The 20529-nt window shown below is 47.7% G+C and overlaps 1 protein-coding gene and 1 long non-coding RNA gene across 3 annotated transcripts in view; one reads left to right on the forward strand and one right to left on the reverse strand.

Moving 5' to 3' along the window:
• LOC148657950 (ribosomal protein S6 kinase alpha-3) overlaps nt 1-13717 on the reverse strand; it is a 48985-nt gene extending 35268 nt beyond the window's left edge. The window contains exons 1-2 of one of the 2 annotated variants that reach the window (XM_088638706.1): nt 13313-13717; nt 11510-11566 (exon numbers count right to left, since the gene is read on the reverse strand). In XM_088638706.1, the coding sequence (XP_088494832.1) occupies nt 11510-11566; nt 13313-13375 (120 nt within the window). In that variant the 5' untranslated portion in view covers nt 13376-13717. Of the gene's footprint in view, nt 1-11509; nt 11567-12718; nt 12840-13312 lie in introns of those variants that run through there. The other variant, XM_088638709.1, reaches the window with a different exon arrangement.
• Nucleotides 13718-13740: 23 nt separating this feature from the next.
• On the forward strand, nt 13741-19564 carry LOC148657951 (uncharacterized). The gene is made up of 2 exons (XR_015940001.1): nt 13741-13917; nt 17305-19564. It is a non-coding gene; the product is annotated as an uncharacterized LOC148657951 (long non-coding RNA).
• The last annotated feature ends 965 nt before the right edge of the window (nt 19565-20529 follow it).

Here is a 20529-nt window from a genome sequence, read left to right on the forward strand (position 1 = left end):
CACAACACTGCAAGCTCCCCGACAACACCGATGGGCACCGGCTCTGCACGTCTCTTCAGCCTCTCAACCCAGTGCCCGCGTTTTCTGGCGCTCTATCAAACGAAAGTTTCTCATTTCTGTAGAAGAAGTCACACTCCGGACGAACCGGTTGAAACGCAGCCTCTGTGGCTCTCCACCAAAACTGATACACGGCTCCAACCGCCCGAACAACAGCGGGCATTGTCCTGAAGGCGATCCGGCTCTTCCTCGGAGGAGCCGCAGTGGGGGAAGGCAGGAGGAGCCGGACGCGGCTCTTTGAAGACAGCTTGCGACAGGAGTAAACCGAACTGGCGCTTCCTGCCCGGGTGTCTGACGGCAAACCATGTGGCTCTACATGGAGTCCTGCGTCCGTCCGCCTCTTACAGGAACACAACAGCTCTTCTAGTCGACACTGGGAGTGCCTGATATTTAACCGTACTGTCTCAAGCCCCACGTCTCTGTGCACACAAAGGCCGCGAGGTCCGTCATCTCACCCGGTCGGCAGGACCTCGGGGAGCCTGCTACTGACAAGGGGTTCAATCATCTGAAACCCTTCATTTGTGACCAGATAAAGGGCCTCTATCCTCCCTCCTAAACCCTCACCCAGCTTTTCGGACCGATTAGCATCCTGATTTGCGCGCAGCAGCCACTCCGTCGCCCCCTGAGCCCTGCGGCATGTAGCCCCGCGCCAGGTCACAGCTGGCCCGACGCACAGCCTGGTCTCCACAGTGTGGAGCGACAGGTACGGCGTTCCCGCCTCATGCGCGTTCTGCCCACCTCCCCTTCCGCAGGCGAGGCCACGGAGTGCCGCGACCACGTGCCGCGGGGGGTTTACCGATTTTAACTTCATTTCAGCCCCCTGAGGATAATGAGGGATCCTCTCCCCACCTTCTGTCCATTAAGCCATTTTTTCATTCTTCCATTCAGCTGCAAATTTGTAATGGCTCTCCCCCTCCCCTCCCTCCTCCACACAGCACTGGAAAAGCGGGCGGCGAAGTCACGGCGGCGCTGAAAGGCCAACCACGGGGACGGTTCTCCTGGGACAGCCCAGGCTGACGCACTGGAGGAGGGGCGCGGAAATATGGCGCAGGATTCATATTCCATTTCCCATCGGCTTCCTCCCCTCGCCCTAAATTCAGGTAAGGCACGGAACAGGTGCCACACACCGTCACCAGACCGTCCACCAACAGCAAAACAACCATCCGAGAGAAACCTCCTTTCTCTCTCGAGCTCTTTGGCAATTCCTGCTCCCTCGGACGCTCTCTCTTTAACGCCAGCTGACTTGTGATGACTTCGAGTGCAGGGCAGGAGGGATGGGGAATGAGACTGCGGGTTTTCCAACTTGATGTATTACCGTTTAGATGTGCCTGTTGTACTCCGTGGGCATGTAATTGGACAATTAAAAAACAGTTCAGAGGAAAAGGAAAGGAGCCTTGTCAATGGCTCATGGAGTGCATGTGTGCAGGATGAGTACAGACCAAGATCCAGTCATTTCCAGTGGTGAAACAAAGCTTCTACCTACAGCTTCTTTGAGTGAAGATCAGAGGTTGTGTGAGGTAAGAGCTCTTGCTGGTGTTTGGGAGCTCTGCAACAAACAGGGCAAAACAGGAAAATGCCCGGCGAACGGCTTTTCACAAGCACCGTGTTTAGACGATGAGAGATGAAACCTGGTCTGTTAAATCTGCACTCATTAAAGACGCAAAAAAGTAAGTCCAGATGGCATGAAGCAGATTAAATATCCATCTGCCAAGAGCTTTGCTGGTGACAGGGCTCAAAGCAATTCTGAAAAAGCACGGTTTTGTCTGTGAGCAGGGCCGGTGCCGCGTTTCCACAACGCATCAGTTCAGAGCCTCAGTCGGGAGACAAATCCGGATTTCGAAGTGCCCTCATTAAAAACCCTGGTGACAGTCACATCCATCCCTGCCTCACCTCACCGGGATCACAGTGCCAGATTTTCATGAGTTCAACTGAGGCTTTTCCAGGGAAAGTCCATCTGGTCTCAAGTTCTAACTTGTCAGCCAGTAAAACAGCACTCATTTATTTGCACATACTCATGCACATTGCTCTGTTGGCAATAGGAATAATCAATGACTGCTGCATTAAGGGGACACGTGAAGGATATACAGGACGCAGGGACCCCGATTTCCATCCTGTATGAGAGGACTTTTTCCATGTGCGCCATGTGCTTTAAGTCAGGGAGATGTGGATGGAGGATGTGATAGGTCATTTCTATAATCCGCCAGGCCAGGACAGAGCTGGGAGTGGGAAACGGACACAGGGGTAGGAACAAGGCTGCTATGTTTACTCACTAGACTGCCCTTCCAGGTTTCAGTGTGCAGTTTCCAGGAACTGTCCTGCTGGAAGTACAGGCCTCAGAGGAAGATTAACAGCTGGCTCAATTCTTTCAGCCTCTCCTTGGATTGTACAGCCGGACAACAGAATCCGATTCTTGATTTTATAGATCAAACATTATTTAACATGAAAACAGGAGGCCCCATTTTTTTTTACACAAAAGGCTGTGGGAGTTTTTGCTGGGTCATGCTGTTAAACCCAATAACCCGGCACCTTTCACGAAACAGATGAATGAGCTCAGTGAGCTACTAACTACAAGTTGGGCCGAACGGCCTCCTCTCCTTCGTGATCTCTTTTGTGTTGGTAACTTCAGGCCACATAAAAGGTTCACACAGTGAAATTACACCACTTCCACTTTTCTTATTCGGATTGTCAGGCATTACATCACTTTTGCTACAACAGTGCATATGAATCACGGCAAAAAAAGAGAAAGAAGGTGAATTTGCAACACATGGGGAAACAATCCAGTGAAGCCGTTCGTATTGCACGAATGGTTGCACCATTATTTCTTATTTGACTAGCACTCACCATAAAAAAGCAACTGCACGATGTCATATGAAGTTACCTAACTGCCTTTTATGAAAATTCTCTTTTTAATTGCCGAACGTATACAAAGTGACTGCCGAACTGTTCTATTTTTTCGTAATGATGACTGAACGCCAGGCTTGGAGCATTTCATTAGCACGAGGCTGGTGGGACTGGGACTCTCGGAAACATACCACTTCACCCGTTGCTATCGCGTCTTTGCTCACCACCATGTCTTATGCCAATGTACCGCAGCAAAGAAACAAAGTTCTGACAGCTCCCAAAAATATCTGCCAATGCCAACCAATGCCTGAAGTCAGAAAGATAAATTCGAGCCCTGATTATAGTTTCTCGTCATGCGATCGCAAGTCTGTGCAGCAAATCCAAGGGCAAATCTGCATTCACATCAAAGCTTTGCAGCACATCTGCGGCTAAACAGCTGACAAATCACCTCTAAAAAGGAGGAAATTTTAATTTGTCGAGTGACACATCCGAGTCAGGTCTGGCATCTTCGAATCACATTAAGAGGCTTTCCCTTAATGAGGCCGACAACCCAATTTGATTACCAAAAAAACTGCAGCTAATTGGATGGCATGTAATAAGGTTCCAGTTTATTAATCACAGCATTTCAATGCCTGGAAAAGAAAAATAAAGAAAGCAGGCCATCGCAACCTCCCACAATGGACACAGCCTAGGAAAAATGCCAGAGGTTATTTTCACAGTAAACAAGTTTCTTAGCTGAGTGTAACAAGACGAATTTCAAGGCTTTTGACTGCTAATTTCCTAATAAACACCACCTCGTTTTCCACAGCTATGTTTCAGAGACAGCAAAATTGATTTTGCTCTCCTTTCACCCCACCCCTCAGGGGCCAGCAGTTTCTTGCTCAATTAGCGCCTTGAAGGTTTCCCAACTTCTTTCAGAAAATGGGAAACACACTCCGGCTGTGGAAGGGAAAGCTCTAAAAATCCCCCAGCTCTAAAAGAAGCACGGCAGCGTCACTCCTACCACAGTTCAAGCGGGGGGAAATGCCCAGACTGAGAACTACACCGTTTAACAATCAACACTGCAAGATCTGAGTTTCCCTGAGAAAAAACATTTTCATTCATTCTCAGAAGTCACATTGCCACACTTAAGTAATCCCAAACTATCACACTTCGTAAAACTATTCTTGTGTCTGGAACAAACCTCCTGCGTCCATTATTACTCACCCGAAGATTTCATCCAAGAGAACTTATGTTTGTACCCATTAACACAGCTGGGATTTGAACCCGCAACCTTCCAGTTAGTGGTCCAGAGCCTTAACCACTCCTCCCACACTGCTGACAAGTCACTATGGATTGTGCCAAAAATTGAGTGGATGACATTCACTAAATCTTACTTGTTGGTCGCATTCCCCGAACCAAAACTCGACAGCCCCTCTCAGTCCCAGGGGCTAGGCCAACTGAGCTGGTCCTTCCAAGCCCAGTCACAGCCCGGAACAGGACTGAGGTCAGGGCTCATGGCACAGCACAGCACAGCACCTGAACAAGGGCCAGGAAGCACACCTGCCTCCCGAGGTGCTGTTCAGAGCAAAATCCCCAAGGACAAACCTTTTCTTTTTTACTTCACTGGTTTTCAACTGCTTATTAATCAAGGGGAGAGAAAGATCAATATCGAAGCTCCACAACTTGGAGGATTAGAGTGTGACCGTGGTGAGATTAATTAGCAAAAGGGACTTTTTTGCTTTTTTTTTTGCTTGGGGAAACGATGCTCAACACGCCAACACTCATCAAGGTCAAGCAGCACAGGAAACACGAGAGGGAGGGAGTGGGAGAGACAGGAATAAACACTGCCAAGTGATGTGCGTCTATGCACAGGAAAACAGGTTCACGTTCCTTCACACTTGCAGGGACGCCAGGGACTCGGGGGGATTTTCAAGCGCGTGTGCTCCAGCACCGCCGGTGGTTTTATCACGATACCATGAACGCGTGTGGCAACAAACGTCTCGATGCCCATACGTACTCACTCACGCTTCTAAATCGATACCGTCTGGCAGTTTCCTATACTGCAGCTGTGCCTCGTGCAACAGGGCAGGCGAGGCGCTGCCTGCGCAGGCACGTCAATGAGAGGCAAGAGGAAGAGAGCGAGAGCAGGAAGAGGCAGCTGTGTCGCGGACTCGGGCCTCCTCGGCGTGACTCGGGGGGGGGGGGTCAGCACGCCAAGCCGTCGCTGGCGAGGACTGGGCGTGCTCGCTGTGCTCACGTGACCGGCGCTCACGATCTTACAAGGCCGTAAGCGCGTGTCAGCGTGCGTCACGGAGCTTTTCTCCAAATGACTTGAACAATTTAACCCACAGTCCTGCGCAAGGCTTCCAGATCGGATCCTCCTACTAACACCTGGAAGCCGGTCACTTTCACACAAGCCTATTAAAAATCTGTTGGCTTTTATACATAGCAGGCCCCCCCCGCCGACTTCCCCCAAAGTCCACAGCGGATGTATTATTTTCCGTTTAAACGCTTGTTTAACCAGGTGAGTCAATGGGAGAATAAATCCTCATTGCAGAACCAACAACCAGCGAGATAAGGAATGGAATTAAATCGCATCTCTGTCCATCACTCATTTCCTCCGTGTAACTGTGATTGACTGGATGTTTGAATAATGGTGTGACGAGCGACATTAGCAGCCAGATGTGACACCTAATTGTGCGAGAGTTCATAGTTATAAACTTTATAAATCCACACAAGTGCCGATTAAGTTCAACAGAGTGTAGCACCTGCTGCACACAATCGAACATGACCACTTTCTACATCACACCTGGCAGTGTGCAGTGACGTATTCAGACTGTCAGAACTTTTTCCTTCTCATCGAGAAAAGCACATCGAAACTAATCGAATGAGCAGCACTTGATTGCACCTTATCTTGCATTGCAGCTTACACATCTCAACAGACTGCTTCAGGCTCAAGTGATCCCTTTCAGCACCAGCAGTTTCACAGAGAACTTACTAGACAACGTGACCCCAGTGTTTTAAGGCAAAAGGCAGTGCTCGATTGCCAAACTGTGCACTGCCGCATGTGAGCGGATAAGCAGGGGTGTTGGTCACCAACAACGCTCACACCCACTTGGCAAGAGGGCACCCTGCCTGATCGCAACTCGTGACACCCCCGTGACCTCGGTCCCCGTTCGGAAACCCCAGCCACAGAAACCACACGAAGGACACAGCTCAGACACGAACCAGTGGCTTCATGACTACAAGACCCGGCCATCTCTCACCCGATCTATTCAGGAACCCCTTTTTTCAAGCTCCTAATAGCCGAGAAGAGCTGTGGCCAACATTTTTTTTTGTACTGAATCAATGCTCGAAATTCCATAGATTTTGGGAGCTGAGCCCCATAACATTTACTTCTCAGATGATTTGTCTTTTACTACAGCCCTTTTGTAAGGTCCCTATTGTAAAGCCCTTACAAAGATAAAAAAAAGGGGCATTAACCTCTATGACAGGACGCCCCGCTCTGTAAAATTACATCTGATTCGATATTGGCTGATAGTTTTCACAACTCGGGGTCCCACCTCCAGGAAGAGGCTGGAGAGGTGAGCAGCTCAGTGATGAGAGCAGGCATATTTTCTCAGGGATCTGTGCTCTCATCCCCACTACACCCACAAAACTGCTACCATCAACAATATGTCTGGGTCTTTGTGAAGCAGTCACAGCACAGGGACGGCCACTTCAGCCCTACCACACACACACACACACACACACACACACACACACACACACACACACACACACACACCAGCAAAACTCACGAGAACTGAAAAAACCGCAAGCTTGGAAGGGTAAATGACCTGTGGGATTACCAGTCCCCGTACTCATGTGAACAGGAAGATAAAATGAATTAAGACAGTGTGAGCTCTCCAGTCGGGGATTGAAAGCTGCACAGGCTGGTTATCGCTCGGCTTCACCTGGGTCATTTAGAGTGGGGAACAAGCTGCGGGAGTCACAGGGCACTTTAATGGGAAAAACACAGCAGAGCTGCAGCTCTCTGCAGTGGTGCTCAACAGGGCCAGGCCTATACGATATACACTGAGCTATAAAAGAAACGCGCCACTATTTGTGCATGTTCATAGAAAAATAAAACATGCAGATTTTGCATATTGATCACATGTTTTTGACTGATTATGAATGAACACGATACGTTTAAGAGACTCAGACTGGTACACCACCACAAAATCAACTCATTGGTTACCTATATGTGACTGGGCACAGGTCGTGAGGCAATTCAACCTGTTCATTGTCCAACCTGGCAAAAATCAAGGAACTGGAACAGAAGCGAGTCGTCTTGGTTTCTTTATCAAGAGAGCCGCCTTGAGACGGGTTAGTTTTACCCGAGTGGTTACAGTAGCATTCCTGCTCTGTATGAGAGGAGCTGCAGGTTCAGACACCTGGGAGTCTGTGCTTGGCTGAGGAGCCAATGGTGCGAAGGTACCACCTGCGGGACCACGTCTGAACACCTCCAAGTCTGTATCCTTCGTAAAGTCCTTCAACGCCTTCGCGCCGGCAGCATCTCAGAGGCTGGACCACGGCACCTCAGCTGGACTCTCCAGCAGTGGAGACGAGTCCTGTCCCACGGTGGTTTGTGCAGACCACTCGGATGGCCACGAGTAAGCATGGAGGCACTAGGACATAACGATGCGCTATCACTCTGTTGAGCGAGGCAGGCCGGCAAACGGCTGGTCTGAGTGCGAACAGCCCTCACAGGGGCCAATGGCACCCCGAGGTGCTACGCCGGTCAATCCCCGGGATATCTCGCCTGCCGCACACCACGAGGACTCATCCCGACACGGCAGCCCCGCCAGGACAGCGTACAGCCTCGTCTCAGATGAGTAACCAGCTTTCTTGCGGGATGAGAATGTGAGCCCTGCGTCTCATCTGCCCTGCGCGCCAGACTTGAGCCCCCATGAAAATCTGCAAGATGAGCTGGGCTCCTCATGTGACACCTGGAGCTGGGATCCACCGAACAGACGCATGCTTGTGCAGCTTCCAGGAGAGGGATGGGACAGAATCCCAGTTTCCCCAGAAGCACACGGAGATCTAATAGGCCTCTCCAATGCCAGATCAATAACTCTGGCATTCACGTCTATAATTATCTGTCAGGAGTTCTCCTGCTGAAATATCTCTAGACAAGTTCATACAGATCATTCTATGATGCAACTGATCCTTATCATAAGCCCAAAAGAGTAGAGAACGCACCGAACAAATCCGCCAACCTCAGCGGCAGCTAATCTTGAGGAGTATTCGGTGCTCGCGATTAAAAGAGGCTTTTGCTTTAAAATTTCAGCTATGCAGATTCATCCTACAGCTCTTCTGTGACCGCAAAACTTCATCTCTAAACTCAGTGACTCACTCCCCCAGTAATTATGAAGTTCTTGCACGTTGCACACACTATCATCACGTTCTTTACAGAGTTTACTCCTCTTGATGTCACTATTACATAAAATGAATACGGATTAAAATGTTGAGTACTTGCCAAGATTTAGCACCAGTGGTACAAACGCCCTGTCAGAAGAGACAGAAAAAGAACGTCTGACCCTGCAGAAGCCCCTCCCTCACCCTCCTCTTCTTCGCACCATCAACCTCCTTTCTTCCCTTCCAAAACAGTGCTTTCTCTCCCAGGACCACGTCTAAAGTGCACAATGGCAAACGGCATGCACAGGTTTCCGACCAAAACCGTGAAATTACTCAGAATACATGCAGTCCCATGAATTTGAAGAGCCCCTTAATTCCATACTGAGCTTCAGACCAGGTGTTTTCACTCATGTGCCCAGAGAGGCTGACCAGAAGATCGGACAGCGACCGAAGGAACCCAGCCCGCCTCCTCGCCTCGGTATTCAGGACCTTCCCAGCAGTGAGTGAGGTCACTCTGAATGAAGAGCCTCATCAACACGTTACGCGAGACTGACTGAAACTGGATTTATTTTTGGCAATGCCTCTCTATATCACAATGCACAGTCCCGTGCCTGTAACTGCAATTAACACACTAGGATGAGTGTTATAAAGACCGCAATGAATTAATTAAACCCTGTCTTCTAAAAAACTGAACTGCAGAATCTTTCTGTACTCCAGACCAGAAGGCTGCCACGCCAGTTCTCGTGCAAAACCAAGAACGTAGACAGACAGCACAAATAAGTGATGTTTGTTGCTTTCTTTCCTCGACTAGATTTTTTGTTTCCAACTCCACAGAAGAAAAAACAACGGATTCCTAATCAGAATGGTGTGAGAACTTTACAGGTCATTTGTGTGCCATTTATTTAAACATCCTCATCAGGAGGAAAAACCTGAAGTTCACCGGTTAAGCATTTATGACAGCACAGGCCAGGGGCCTCGAACCCTGATCTTGGAGGGCAGGTGTGTCTGCAGATTTTCTTGGTCTCTTTAAGACATCCGCACCCAAAGAGATCTTAAAATAAACTGATCATGAGCAGATTTAGGTAGATCAAAACCCAGCTGGACTGAAAACCCAAAGGGGAACACCGGCACTCCAGGTACTGTGCTGAGGACCCCTGGCCTAGGAGCACACTTAAAGACAAGGGCTTTCAATAGCACTGGCCAACAGGATCACAACCCAGGGGTCTGAAGCAATCCACAGAGAGTGGGGGCGGAACAGGAAGGCAGAACACTTCAAGACAAACGGAATATTTTGTAAACTCATTGTGGGATACAGTTTGTGTTTTATTTCCAAGCGATAAGAGTGCAGAGAGATAGAGATACAGTGAGCGCCTCTATTTACCTTTGTGGGTTTATTCTCAGAAGCAACAAGGGCTTTACTACGGTTCACCACCAACAGACACACAAGAGGGGGCAGGAGGAGCAGTGTGACAGTGGAGTTCATGGGTACAGTGACCACCTCTCTTTAAAACATGCCCGCTTGACCAAAGACTCCCATCGGGGGTCCGGAAGTAGCCCTGCGACACCTGGATTTCATGCCGTCTTATCATCCCTTTACTTAAACTGATTTTAAAAGACTTTCAGCTCTGTGGAGCTGTGTAGAAAAATACAACCTGAAAATTATTTTAAAAAGCTAAATGAAAGCACAGCAGTCAAAAGCACAGTGTGCTCAGCATAGCTGCTTAGGCAGGAGCAGGTGTCGAGTCTCTGAACCCCACCTTCCAGCGGGTCCTTACTGCTCGTCTGTTTGAAAGGCAACCCAGAGAGCAGAAGTGGAAACGGCATAAAAGGGCATTTAAAAACAGGAACAGGAGGCACTTCCCTGACCAAAGGGACGTGGGTGTCTGGAACCAACTGCCCGGCCATGTGGTTGAAGCCGATACCTTGGCTTCTTTCAAGAAATGGCTGGACGAGATCCGTAGATTAATTAGCTACTAACTACCAAATCAGCTGGAGGGGTCAAATGGCCTCCTCTCATTTGTGACCTTTGAAATACTCTAAGGCTGTGGCAATTTCAAGCTGAAACACAGATCCGTTTGTCATTTGTATGCATAAACGGAGATTTCTGAAATCAAGAATGAATGCAGAAAAAAGGTTGAAAACTGAGCAACTGGTACATAGTGGGTCTGGGTTTTTTTCAAGTTGTACAATGCTGTAGGATTTGCTTTATCTTGTATTGAATAAAGCAGTTTTTTTTTATTTAAACCTTCTCACAAAACACTCAGCACTTGGCAGTGTGACACCAGTGGCAGTGCAGAAAGCCAGAAACAGATTTTATTTTAAATCTCTTTATCAATGCAAGTCTTATCTGCTGCGCTGAAGTCATCCTGATGTCTTCCATTAATGTTATTTATGACCCTTCTCTAGCATGGAACCTCTATAAACAGCACAAGGACCAGGCAATCTCGGCTTGGGTATAATAAAGCCAGATAAACTTTTTCCCCAAATCCATAATTCATGGACGCAAAGACCAGACAGTGATCCTCTAAAAATTCCTGGCTTGGCTTACGAAATGTCAAGGTCAGATGTCCCCGCTTTGTTTTGAGGCAATTTATAAAAGACTCGCACATTCGGGAACGTTCAGCAAAGTGTGTCCAATCACATTCGGCTCTCTGAATTTCATTTTACCATCTAGAGACATCTCGTATACCCTGACTCTTCACTTCTGCACAACCTACAGTAAGATGTCAGGAAGCTGAGGATATCACTCCCACAAGCTGCTTACAACACAGATGCATTTAGGACCATTAGAGTTCCAGAGAGAGGAGGTAGAGACTGCCGCTTGAAATAAATTCAATACGGCCACTGAACCATTAAAACAGGGATTAAGTAATCAATGCACTCCATTTCCAGGTCATTTTAATCTAATAACCGGGGTCACGCTGACAGGGTGCTGACAAACCCACTTTTAACCTGCAGGATGCCAGCAATTCAATGATGACAGCTCCATTGTTTTTCTTTTTTTAAAAACACGGGTGGGGACTTCAGGCAGGATGAACTGGGGGGAGCCGGGTGTCCTCTGCGAGAGGAGACACAGAACTGAGTTGGGGACACAGTCCCCCCAACGTCTTCGGCGACGGGGGAGGGAGGTGTCGTCGCCGAGCAGGAGGACACAGAGCGGGGACACCGATGACGGGTTCGGCAGCCTCGAAGAGGACCACCGCCACAACAGAACGGAACTTGGACTTACGCTGCACATCGAAGGCTCGTCCTCGCCCATCGAGTCCTCTGCCACCTGATGCCCATTCTGCAGAAGCAAGCAACAAAGCGACCGTGAGGACCAGACAGCTGTGACAGGCGGGCTGGGCCTGTGGCTCCGTCACGGGCCTCGGACCTTGACAAGGTTCAAGGGAGGCCGGACACGGAACCGAAACGGTCCCAGCAGAACCCCCACTGCTGTCCGAAGCCGTTTCATTTTTTTTTGCTTTTTGTTTTTTTCAAACCTGAGGTCAGGAACGTAAAACAAAAAAAAACTAGTTTTAACTAAAGCAATTCAGTAAAAACAAAGCAGCCAGGTTTCCAAGAAGCTGCATCTTTTTCAGCGGCCTGTAACAATTCGGATATGACCACCTGAGTTTGGCAGCTGGTCACGCTGCCCCCATAAAAACAACGTAACTCCAGATGAGGCATCTGGGCCGGTGACCTGGGCAGCCGATTCTACAGCACAGAGCTCGTCGAGTTCCTCGTCTGCACGACAGGATCACGGGTTCCCACGAAATAACTACAGCTAGTGTAGTCGAGTGTCCCTCACACACACACCGCTCATCCCCGTGTCCCCCCGACCGGGGCGCTACTGGGGAACAGAAAAGCAGGCAGGTGGACGAAAACCACCTGTGACACCTCTCGGTCCCCCGCTCAGCTGACATGACAGGGCAGCCAGTGGCAGGTCCGGACACTCCCCGGAGAGAGAGCTTCCGGGTGTCACTGTGGATCGTGGGCCGCAGGGTTACTCCTTACAGCCACTCAGCGTCTCACCTGCATTTCCAGCCAACAAAAAAAAAAAACGGGATTGCAACACCGCGGGATGGGTGTAAAAGTTCAGCAAGGGGAGAAGGAGTCAGGCGTACTGGTCTCCGCCTCGCCCGTGTTGTTGTTGTTGTTGTTGTTGTTGCCGGACACCGCAAAACCTGCCTCGCCTCCCCTCACCTAACCTCCCCGTGCGCTTTTTGTTTTGTAAAAAAACAACAACAACAAAACCGTCTAAAACAAAAACAAAAAAAAACGACCTGCGCCCGTTTTGAGCCACCACACCCGGCTCCTTAAGACGACGACGAGGGCGTCGGAAATCGCCGAGCGACCCGTCCCGTCCGCACACGTGTCTGAGCGGCGGCCAGGACCCTGCGTGTGCGTTTTCGGCTTTCATTTGACCTAGACCAGTGCGTCCCACCCCCCAACCCACCCGGCTCCGTGTACGGGTGTTTCTTTCTCTTTCTTTCTGGTTTTCAAAAACGGGTCGCGAAGTGTAAGACAGGGCTCCGCGATCGACCTTCCTTCCTTCCTCCCTCTCTCGGCTTTGACACCCCGCGGCACGACACTTCAAAACGGCCACACACACACACGCACACGCACACACGCCGGCAGCTGCTAAAACCGTATAGATATACGTGCAGGTGAATAAACACGTCACGGGCGGGAGGCGGCGATGTTGTACGTCGTCCCCGTCCGTCCGTCCGGGTCGGTGCCGACAACAGAACTAACTTGGAAAACTGATTTAAAAAAAAATGCCTGCAAGTCGCAGTCGCTGCTGCCACTATACCGCCCCTCTCTCTCTCACTCTCCTCTCCAAGTTGAGATATATGTCGCAAAGTTAAAAGTCGGCTTGTCCCGTCCCAGGACAAGCTCGGATCTCCGGGAGAGGTCCGGTCCGGTCCGGTCGAGACCCCCCGCCTCCTGACAACCGCGTCCCAGCTGACAACTCGCCCCGGTCGGTCGGTCCGGTCCGCCCGCCCGTCCTCCACACACACACACACACGGTCCCGTCCGGCAGACTCACCTCGCTCTCCACGTCCCCCAGAGCCATCTTCTGCCAAGGGTCTCCCAGCTGTGCCAGCGGCATCTCCGGCCGGAGTCAGGCGGACTGAGCCCGAGAGAGCGGCGCGCTGACAGTTGACCGGACCGGCACAACACACACACACACACCGGGGGGAGGAAAAAAAAGCTTACGACGCTGGAACAAGGGGGAGGAGGGGGGAGTCAGAAAACAGGAGAGAGAGGAAAAAAAAAAAAGAAAACAAGCCTAAACTCTTGACAGGGACGAGCAGCCCCTGAGCGGAAAACGAAGAAAAAAAAAAAGGCGGAGGGGGGGAGCCCTGATATAGTCCAATCCGGTGATTCGAGTTCTTGTGTTTAGTCTGTCTCTCAGCTCCCCCCCCTCCTTCTCGCTCGCGCTCCCTCTCTCTCTCTCTCTCGCGCGCGCGCTCGCGGACTCGCTCACTTCCGCTTTTCTCAATATGGCGCCGCGGCTCCCTCGGCTTACCTGTCCGTCACAGCGAGGCTGGTTGCCGAGTCACGGCGGCGGCGTCACGGCTGCGCCGCGGGGGAGGAGCCCTGCCCTGCCCTGCCCTCCCCTCCCCTCGGGCCCCCGGACAGCGTGTCCAGGTGAGAGAAGAAGGCGACTAGACCGAGGGCGGAACCTGAGTCATCGAGCCGCAAACTCTCTGAACCTGCCCCCCTCCTCCTCCTCCTCCTCCCCCCCGGCGGTACTACCACACGGCTGGCCCGGCCGGCTAGCCCAGATACACGGAATCCGTACTTCGTGAATAGTTAGACAGTTGCATTCAGTTCAACTCAAGGTGCTTTATCAGCATGACCGATGGGTACAATCAGTATTGCCAAAGCAAATAAAAATCATAAAATTAACATGGAAAAAAAAACATAAAATAAAAGTAAAATAAAATCTACAGACATATTACGGACGTTTACAAGAAAGACATAAAATATTGACATATACTGTAGGCAGACGGAGCATTGTTGGGAGACAGGTCTACTGCTCCTCAGGCTGGGACAGGAGATCGCATACTGGGCTGCCAGTTCAACTGGGTTCCCTCCTCCCTCTCCCGGTAGGACTGGGACCCGTTGTGATTCTGGCAGGTGTGGGAACTCCGGGACTAGTTTTCTGAATTTAGGGAAGAATATTTCTCTAATCCCAGAGCGTCTGTCAGTGCAGTAGGAAGTGCACCTCATGACATCGGACAGGTACTGTATGTAAAAGCAGGGCTCCTTATGATGAGCTCGTCTGGGGTTAAGAAAATATAATTTTCTTTTTTTTTGTTTAAAAAAAAAGTTAGTGTCAATGACAGCTTGTTCCTGGCATTCAGATCGCAAAGTGTTTGTTTTTTAAAAAAGGAGAACTGGACATAACGTTACAAACGACGTGGAAAGCGGAGAGTCAAAACACGACGCTTGAGACGGGTGACGTGTTTCTGCGCTGTGCACGGCTCTGATCTTTTTCTTAAACGCTTCATTGTAACTGTCCAAAACCCGTGTGTTATCTGTCGACGCCGAATGAATACATTTTTATTCATGTCGAAGCAGGATAGTACATCCACACGCGACTGACATGTTTCTTTTTTATTTCTTCTTGCGATAATTGCAGAGAACCGAAACCGATCACCTCCAATTACCTGCACAAATGCGTGAATTCGATTAAATCTCACACCCCCCATTCTAAACACATACAGCAGCTAGTCCTACTTCTCCCAAATATTTTCAGAATTAAACCTGAGAATGTGGCTTGTCTTGAAATCAAGGGCTACATTTGCCCACTTAAAAACGGAACGCGAGATTCCTGGAGCTCAAGGGCAGTCCTGGACATTTACAGTTTTCAAAGCTAGCTCGGCTCCCTTCCACAGTCTGTGCACTGTCCAGGAGAGTCTACAGGAGGTAACATGGGACACGACGATTGTGCCATCTATGGAGTGAAAGGAGAACTGCATGTTGTATGTACAAGACTAAACGTGTTGACAGTTTTAACACGGCGTTATAATAGTTATAATTAAACTATTGTGTAAGAAAGGTTTGAAGATGTTAGGCAATCGGGGAGCTCCTGACACATCCTACGTCATGGAGCTTTAATCAAACAAAGAACTGTAGTTACACTGACATCCGTGGTTTCTGCCGTGACGTAAGAAACACCATGTTTTAATTCAATTCCAGCATTATTGTCCAATGCAACAGCACAACAAGGACAGACAAACATCACCGGCAGAGAAGGCAGTACAGTAGAGTTACAGGAGATTAGAGAGTTACTTCATATTGTCTGAGACTGATTCTGTCTTTTTTTTTTCAGTGCCGTTTGAGTACATTCAGAGGTTCAAAATGGAAAACCAAAATTAACCCAATTAATTGTTGTAGACGTGTCACATGGATTAAAATGAAGGCCTTGATTATCACGTTTACGTACCTAAAGTGTCTTAAACTTTGTGTCTCGCTGTAGCACAGTCATTAGAAAGAAAAAATATTCCCACTGATAGAATAACCTTTCTCTGAGCTTAGCTCTGTTTCTTGACAAAATGCCCTGAAACCCGGGAAAAAAAAACACAACACAAATTAAAAAGAAGACAAATACAGTAAAGTTTCTTTTGTCTAAGAATCTACTCTGCATCTACTCTTGTTATATTTCCAATCACGTGGGGGGAGGGTTTAGAGATGTGGGAGAGATTGTGAGTGAAATAAATACAGTACATCTACAGTTCATTTCTTGCAGGCTAACCTGTTTTGAGTAAACTGCCAAGGCCAGACACAGACAATTACAGAACTAGATTACTTTTCTTGGCTTGTCAGGACAGTTTGTGCTATAGCCAACCACTTGTAAAATCTGAGACAGATCAGGCTGCAGGTACAACATGAACCTTCTCTCCCTGGAATGACACTATCCAGATATACTGTACACCAGGTTCTCATGAGGAAGGTCTAGAGGGGAATTTTAGTATCCTTGTTTTTTTTAAGGGATTTGTCTAGCAGTGGAAGAAAAAAACAGAGCTGGTGGTTCTCGGTAATGGAAATTTTGGCTTTATCTGTTCTGTGCTGCGCTGGTTTAAGTGCTTCCTGCTTGAAGGGGGAATTGTGATGAGATCGTTAATAAACTGCTCTCCCGCACTAACTGAAACCCGGCCTCTTACCAGGTCATTGAATATGCATGAAGGATCTGCCTGAACACACTCAGCACTTGTGTTTTGATCCTTGTTTCAGCTGATGGAAGTGCTCTGTTCGACAAGATGTCTCGGGTTTGCCCTAGTGTGAAAGCTGGGCTTTTCACACCAGCATTCAGGGGTGGCGTGTCCCAGTCTCCCAGCTGAGGATGGAGCAAGGCAGGGCTGCTGTGAACAGGGTCCCTGTGATTCACGCCAGCTCGTTTTTCATTTTTTGATATATACATTTTTCTCTCGGTTTGCAAGGAAATGAAACAAGTCACGTGACCCCCTCATAAAAGCAATTAATTATTAACAGGTCATTACATCACCATCTGCATGAGAGGATGTGATTTGGAATCAGCTGGCTTTTCATGTTTGCACCGCACTTGGCTGAATCAGGTTTTGCCTTTTTCGAGAGACAGCCTATGTAATATTCAGGTCTGCAAACACTGCAGTAAATAATTCACTTGATCAGAGTCTTTTGGCCCTTATCTCAAAGTCAAGAAAATTGATACCCCATAGCTGTTGGATATCAAAGCATCTATACAGCACATTTATTTATAATTCCTGGTCACAGCAAAAATAATTATCCTCAGAGATCTGGAACGTGAATCAACCTCATTGTATTTGCTAATGTTTTGTATGTGGGTTGAGACTTTTTGAATTATTAAATGTGGATGGAAGACTGAGTCCTACCCTCATCAAAAATGCAACACAGCCAAAAAAAATAAAAAATGAAATGAGCTCCAGTAACACTTTTCCTGTTAATAACAGTGAAACATAACAGGTAATTACAGATAGGGGGAGTATGTAATTTTCTCTTTCATCACTTAATAATTATTTTTCATCTTAGGCGCTTACGCTGGCTGGATTCATATAGATCCTGGGATAACTGGATAAGGCGATCTTGACATTTGGGATTACACAAACTGGCAGTATCGCTGTGTCCTCTCTGCGTGAGGCTGGAGTGATGGGGAGGCCCATCACAGATACTCCCACCACCAACAGCTCAACCCTCACAACTCCTGTCAAGATTTTCTCATGCTCTTCATTCTCAACAGATTCAAGTCACTTTCTTTCTCCTGGCCTTTATTTAGCGAGCTATATGAGTGATGGGATGCATGCAAATTACATTACAGTGATCCATATGAATTATGGGCTATATGTAAATGAGACTGCTGTGACCCATATGCATGATGGGATATATGCAAAGTACATTGCCGTGACCTATTTCAACTTTAGGAGAACATCTAAAGAAACTTTATTTCTGTTTCATGTTATTTTGTCTCTGATAGTCTAGTATAGATTGGGCAATATATTCACTCATACATGTGACAATTTATCTTGCTACTTTGATTTTTTGGGAGGGCAGGGTGCCGTTTAGATACTGTAACTGTAACTCTGAATAAACCATCCACACATTTTCTGACTGCTTTATCCTGTACAGGATCGCGGGAGAGTCGGAGCCTATCCTGGCAAGCAATGGGTATAAGGTAGGGTATAAAAAACAAAAAAAAATAAAAAACAAAAAAGAGGAAAAAAACAAAAAGAAAAAAAACCAAGGGAGGGTACATCCTGGACGCAACACTGCTCCTTCTAGACTTATCTTTCTCATAATGTTTTTCAGGCACACCTGTACCACAGGTGGAGAGCAACGGGAACTATCGTCATGGCCCATGACCGAACTGAGAACAGTCCGGAAACGCAAGGAGATTAGTGCTACAAGTCTCAGGAGGAGGCTCATGTAATGGGAGATAAATGAAGACACAGGAAACACCACTACTACACCTTCGCTGTTTGTCATAGAAGTATATAGCGTGCGTCTTTGTGTTTTTCTTCGTGTGCATCAAAATAGCTTTGCCACGGAAACCGGATCGGCCACAGCTCCTACTCCTGTGTGGCTGTCGAACTCGGACCTTCAAGGCCGAGACCGAGAAACGCTGGGAATCGTTTGAAACAGAATGTTACCGTAAGACCCTGGGGTTGGATTTCATATCCCGAAAAAGAAATCTAGTGAATCCGTTCTTTAGTCAAGAAAAGCCTTTAGCCGGGGAAGAAAAAGAGCGTCACCGAAAAGAGAAAACCGATGACTGGGCCATGGCGTAATGATCAGTGTCCTCGCCAAAACACAGTGCTTCACTGCGGTTAAAAGAGAGAAAACAAGACAGAGACAGAAGACCTGCTTAGAAAACCGTCATGTGATCCAAAGTGCCCAGGAGTCCCAGACCAGGCGTGTTGGAGGCTGCGGATTTCAGAGGGATCCTTAAAGGACACCGAACAAAGGAAGTGGTCATGGGAATGACCTCATGATGTCATCTCATGGCGGGGCAGCGGATCCCAGACATCACAACCTTCCGAAACCTCATTGTCCCGAATTCGTGTGTCACTGCCGGTCTCGGAGGATTAAGTCAATGCCTTTCAGCGTGATGAAAATCTTAACCAAGTCCACACATACAGTAGCTGTCACTGGTCACTTTTCCTACTATAGGAATACATGTATATATAGGAAAAAAACTTTTCCACTTCAAATTGTTCTGTACAATATGATTTACTTCCTGCATTACACACTGTTACAGATTAATACACTCTTTTGACTGCTTCTCAAATTCCATGCTTTTTTACACAATGCAGAATTGATCGTGCTGTGCTCCTGGCCTGACCTGTGTCCGGCTACACAGCTAGTGGACAAAGACTGGCAGTATGTCTCATAAGGGCTCCGTTCCTTTTGTCCTTCATCAAATACTGTGGGCTGAGGCATTGCTATGATATCTCAGGAGATAGCAAGTCGCACTGGCGTTAACCCTGCAGGTGCTGGGCAACATTTAAAAAAATGTTTTCCCCTGTGCCACTTTCATTTATACAGTATCTTGCAATTCGCAGAGCCTTGTTTGATCATTTCTGCTTTGACAGTAATAGTAAATGGCCGTGTAGTACAGTACATATAGACAGTACTCATGGTTTCCATTCGTTTTTCTTTTGTGTATTTATAAGAAAGACAAACATATCTTAAGGGCATAATAAAAAATAAAATTTGAAATGCATCCTGGTACAGCATACATGAAGATTGGCCAGCATCTGTTAAAATGGAATAAAGAAGCTTTTTAGTTACAGAACTCTGGGTTTATTTTGCAGCATGTCAGGGTCTTACAGTGTTCTGTGGAGAGACAGGTAAAATGGCTGAGCAGTGACCCAGAAATAAAACAGGAGATGGGAAAGGTATCTGTGAGATGGGTGTCTCGGAGTATATGAAGTGTGACTGTTGTCAGAAACGATCACTGTGCCTCACAGTCCACCTTCGTGTCTCTTTAAAAGCCCAGGCCTGCTCTGAAACACATGAATGGCAATTTCCACAAGCACCCTGAGCCCTGCGTGTCATGTAGCTCTGAGTCATCCCTCTCTGTGCGCTGGAGTCAGTGGGTGTTATTGTGAAACCTGCACTCCCAAAACCGTGGAAAGAAAGTTAAAGAACGAAGAAAAACAAATCGATAATGTTTTTTTTTTATGGACGTTAATTATACTTCCTAGTTGGGAGGACTGGTTTTGTCTTCAAACGCCTGTCTTTCACAGAAGGAATGTCATATCCTTCACCACTCAGTGAATCAAAGGGAAAGGAACAGTTATTCATTTTAAGGTTGTTGAATAGTTAGATTAGAGCAGTTCTCCATAAATCATTACAAACTGTGTTTTTCAAAACACACTCCACATATATGTACTGTATATAAGTATAACAGCATCTTGGAAACATCTTTCTCTCATATTGCCCTAGCTTTTTTTCATGGAGCAAATACAGTAGTCCTGCGCTTTAAAAGAAGGAAATAAACACGTGTAAAATCATCTATTTTAAAGCGAGGGAAATACAACACTCTGGTGTTTCGTAAAAATTCACAGAACTCTTGCTCTCCAGAGTGAGTCCAAATCAGATTGCAAGGCACAGTTAATTCTGCCTTTAGTTTAATGTGTTACCTAATTTATTGCCGGGGCTTTACAGAAGCAGTGCGCTGCTCTGTCTTCTCTCTTCACCTGGGAATTGCAGGAGAGTTTTCTGCAAAGCCGTGACTTTCACATGACCCTGTTTCAA

The sequence above is a fragment of the Lepisosteus platostomus genome, chromosome 7, assembly GCF_059453375.1.
Source record: "Lepisosteus platostomus isolate fLepPlt1 chromosome 7, fLepPlt1.hap1, whole genome shotgun sequence".
Taxonomy (NCBI): Eukaryota; Metazoa; Chordata; class Actinopteri; order Semionotiformes; family Lepisosteidae; genus Lepisosteus; species Lepisosteus platostomus.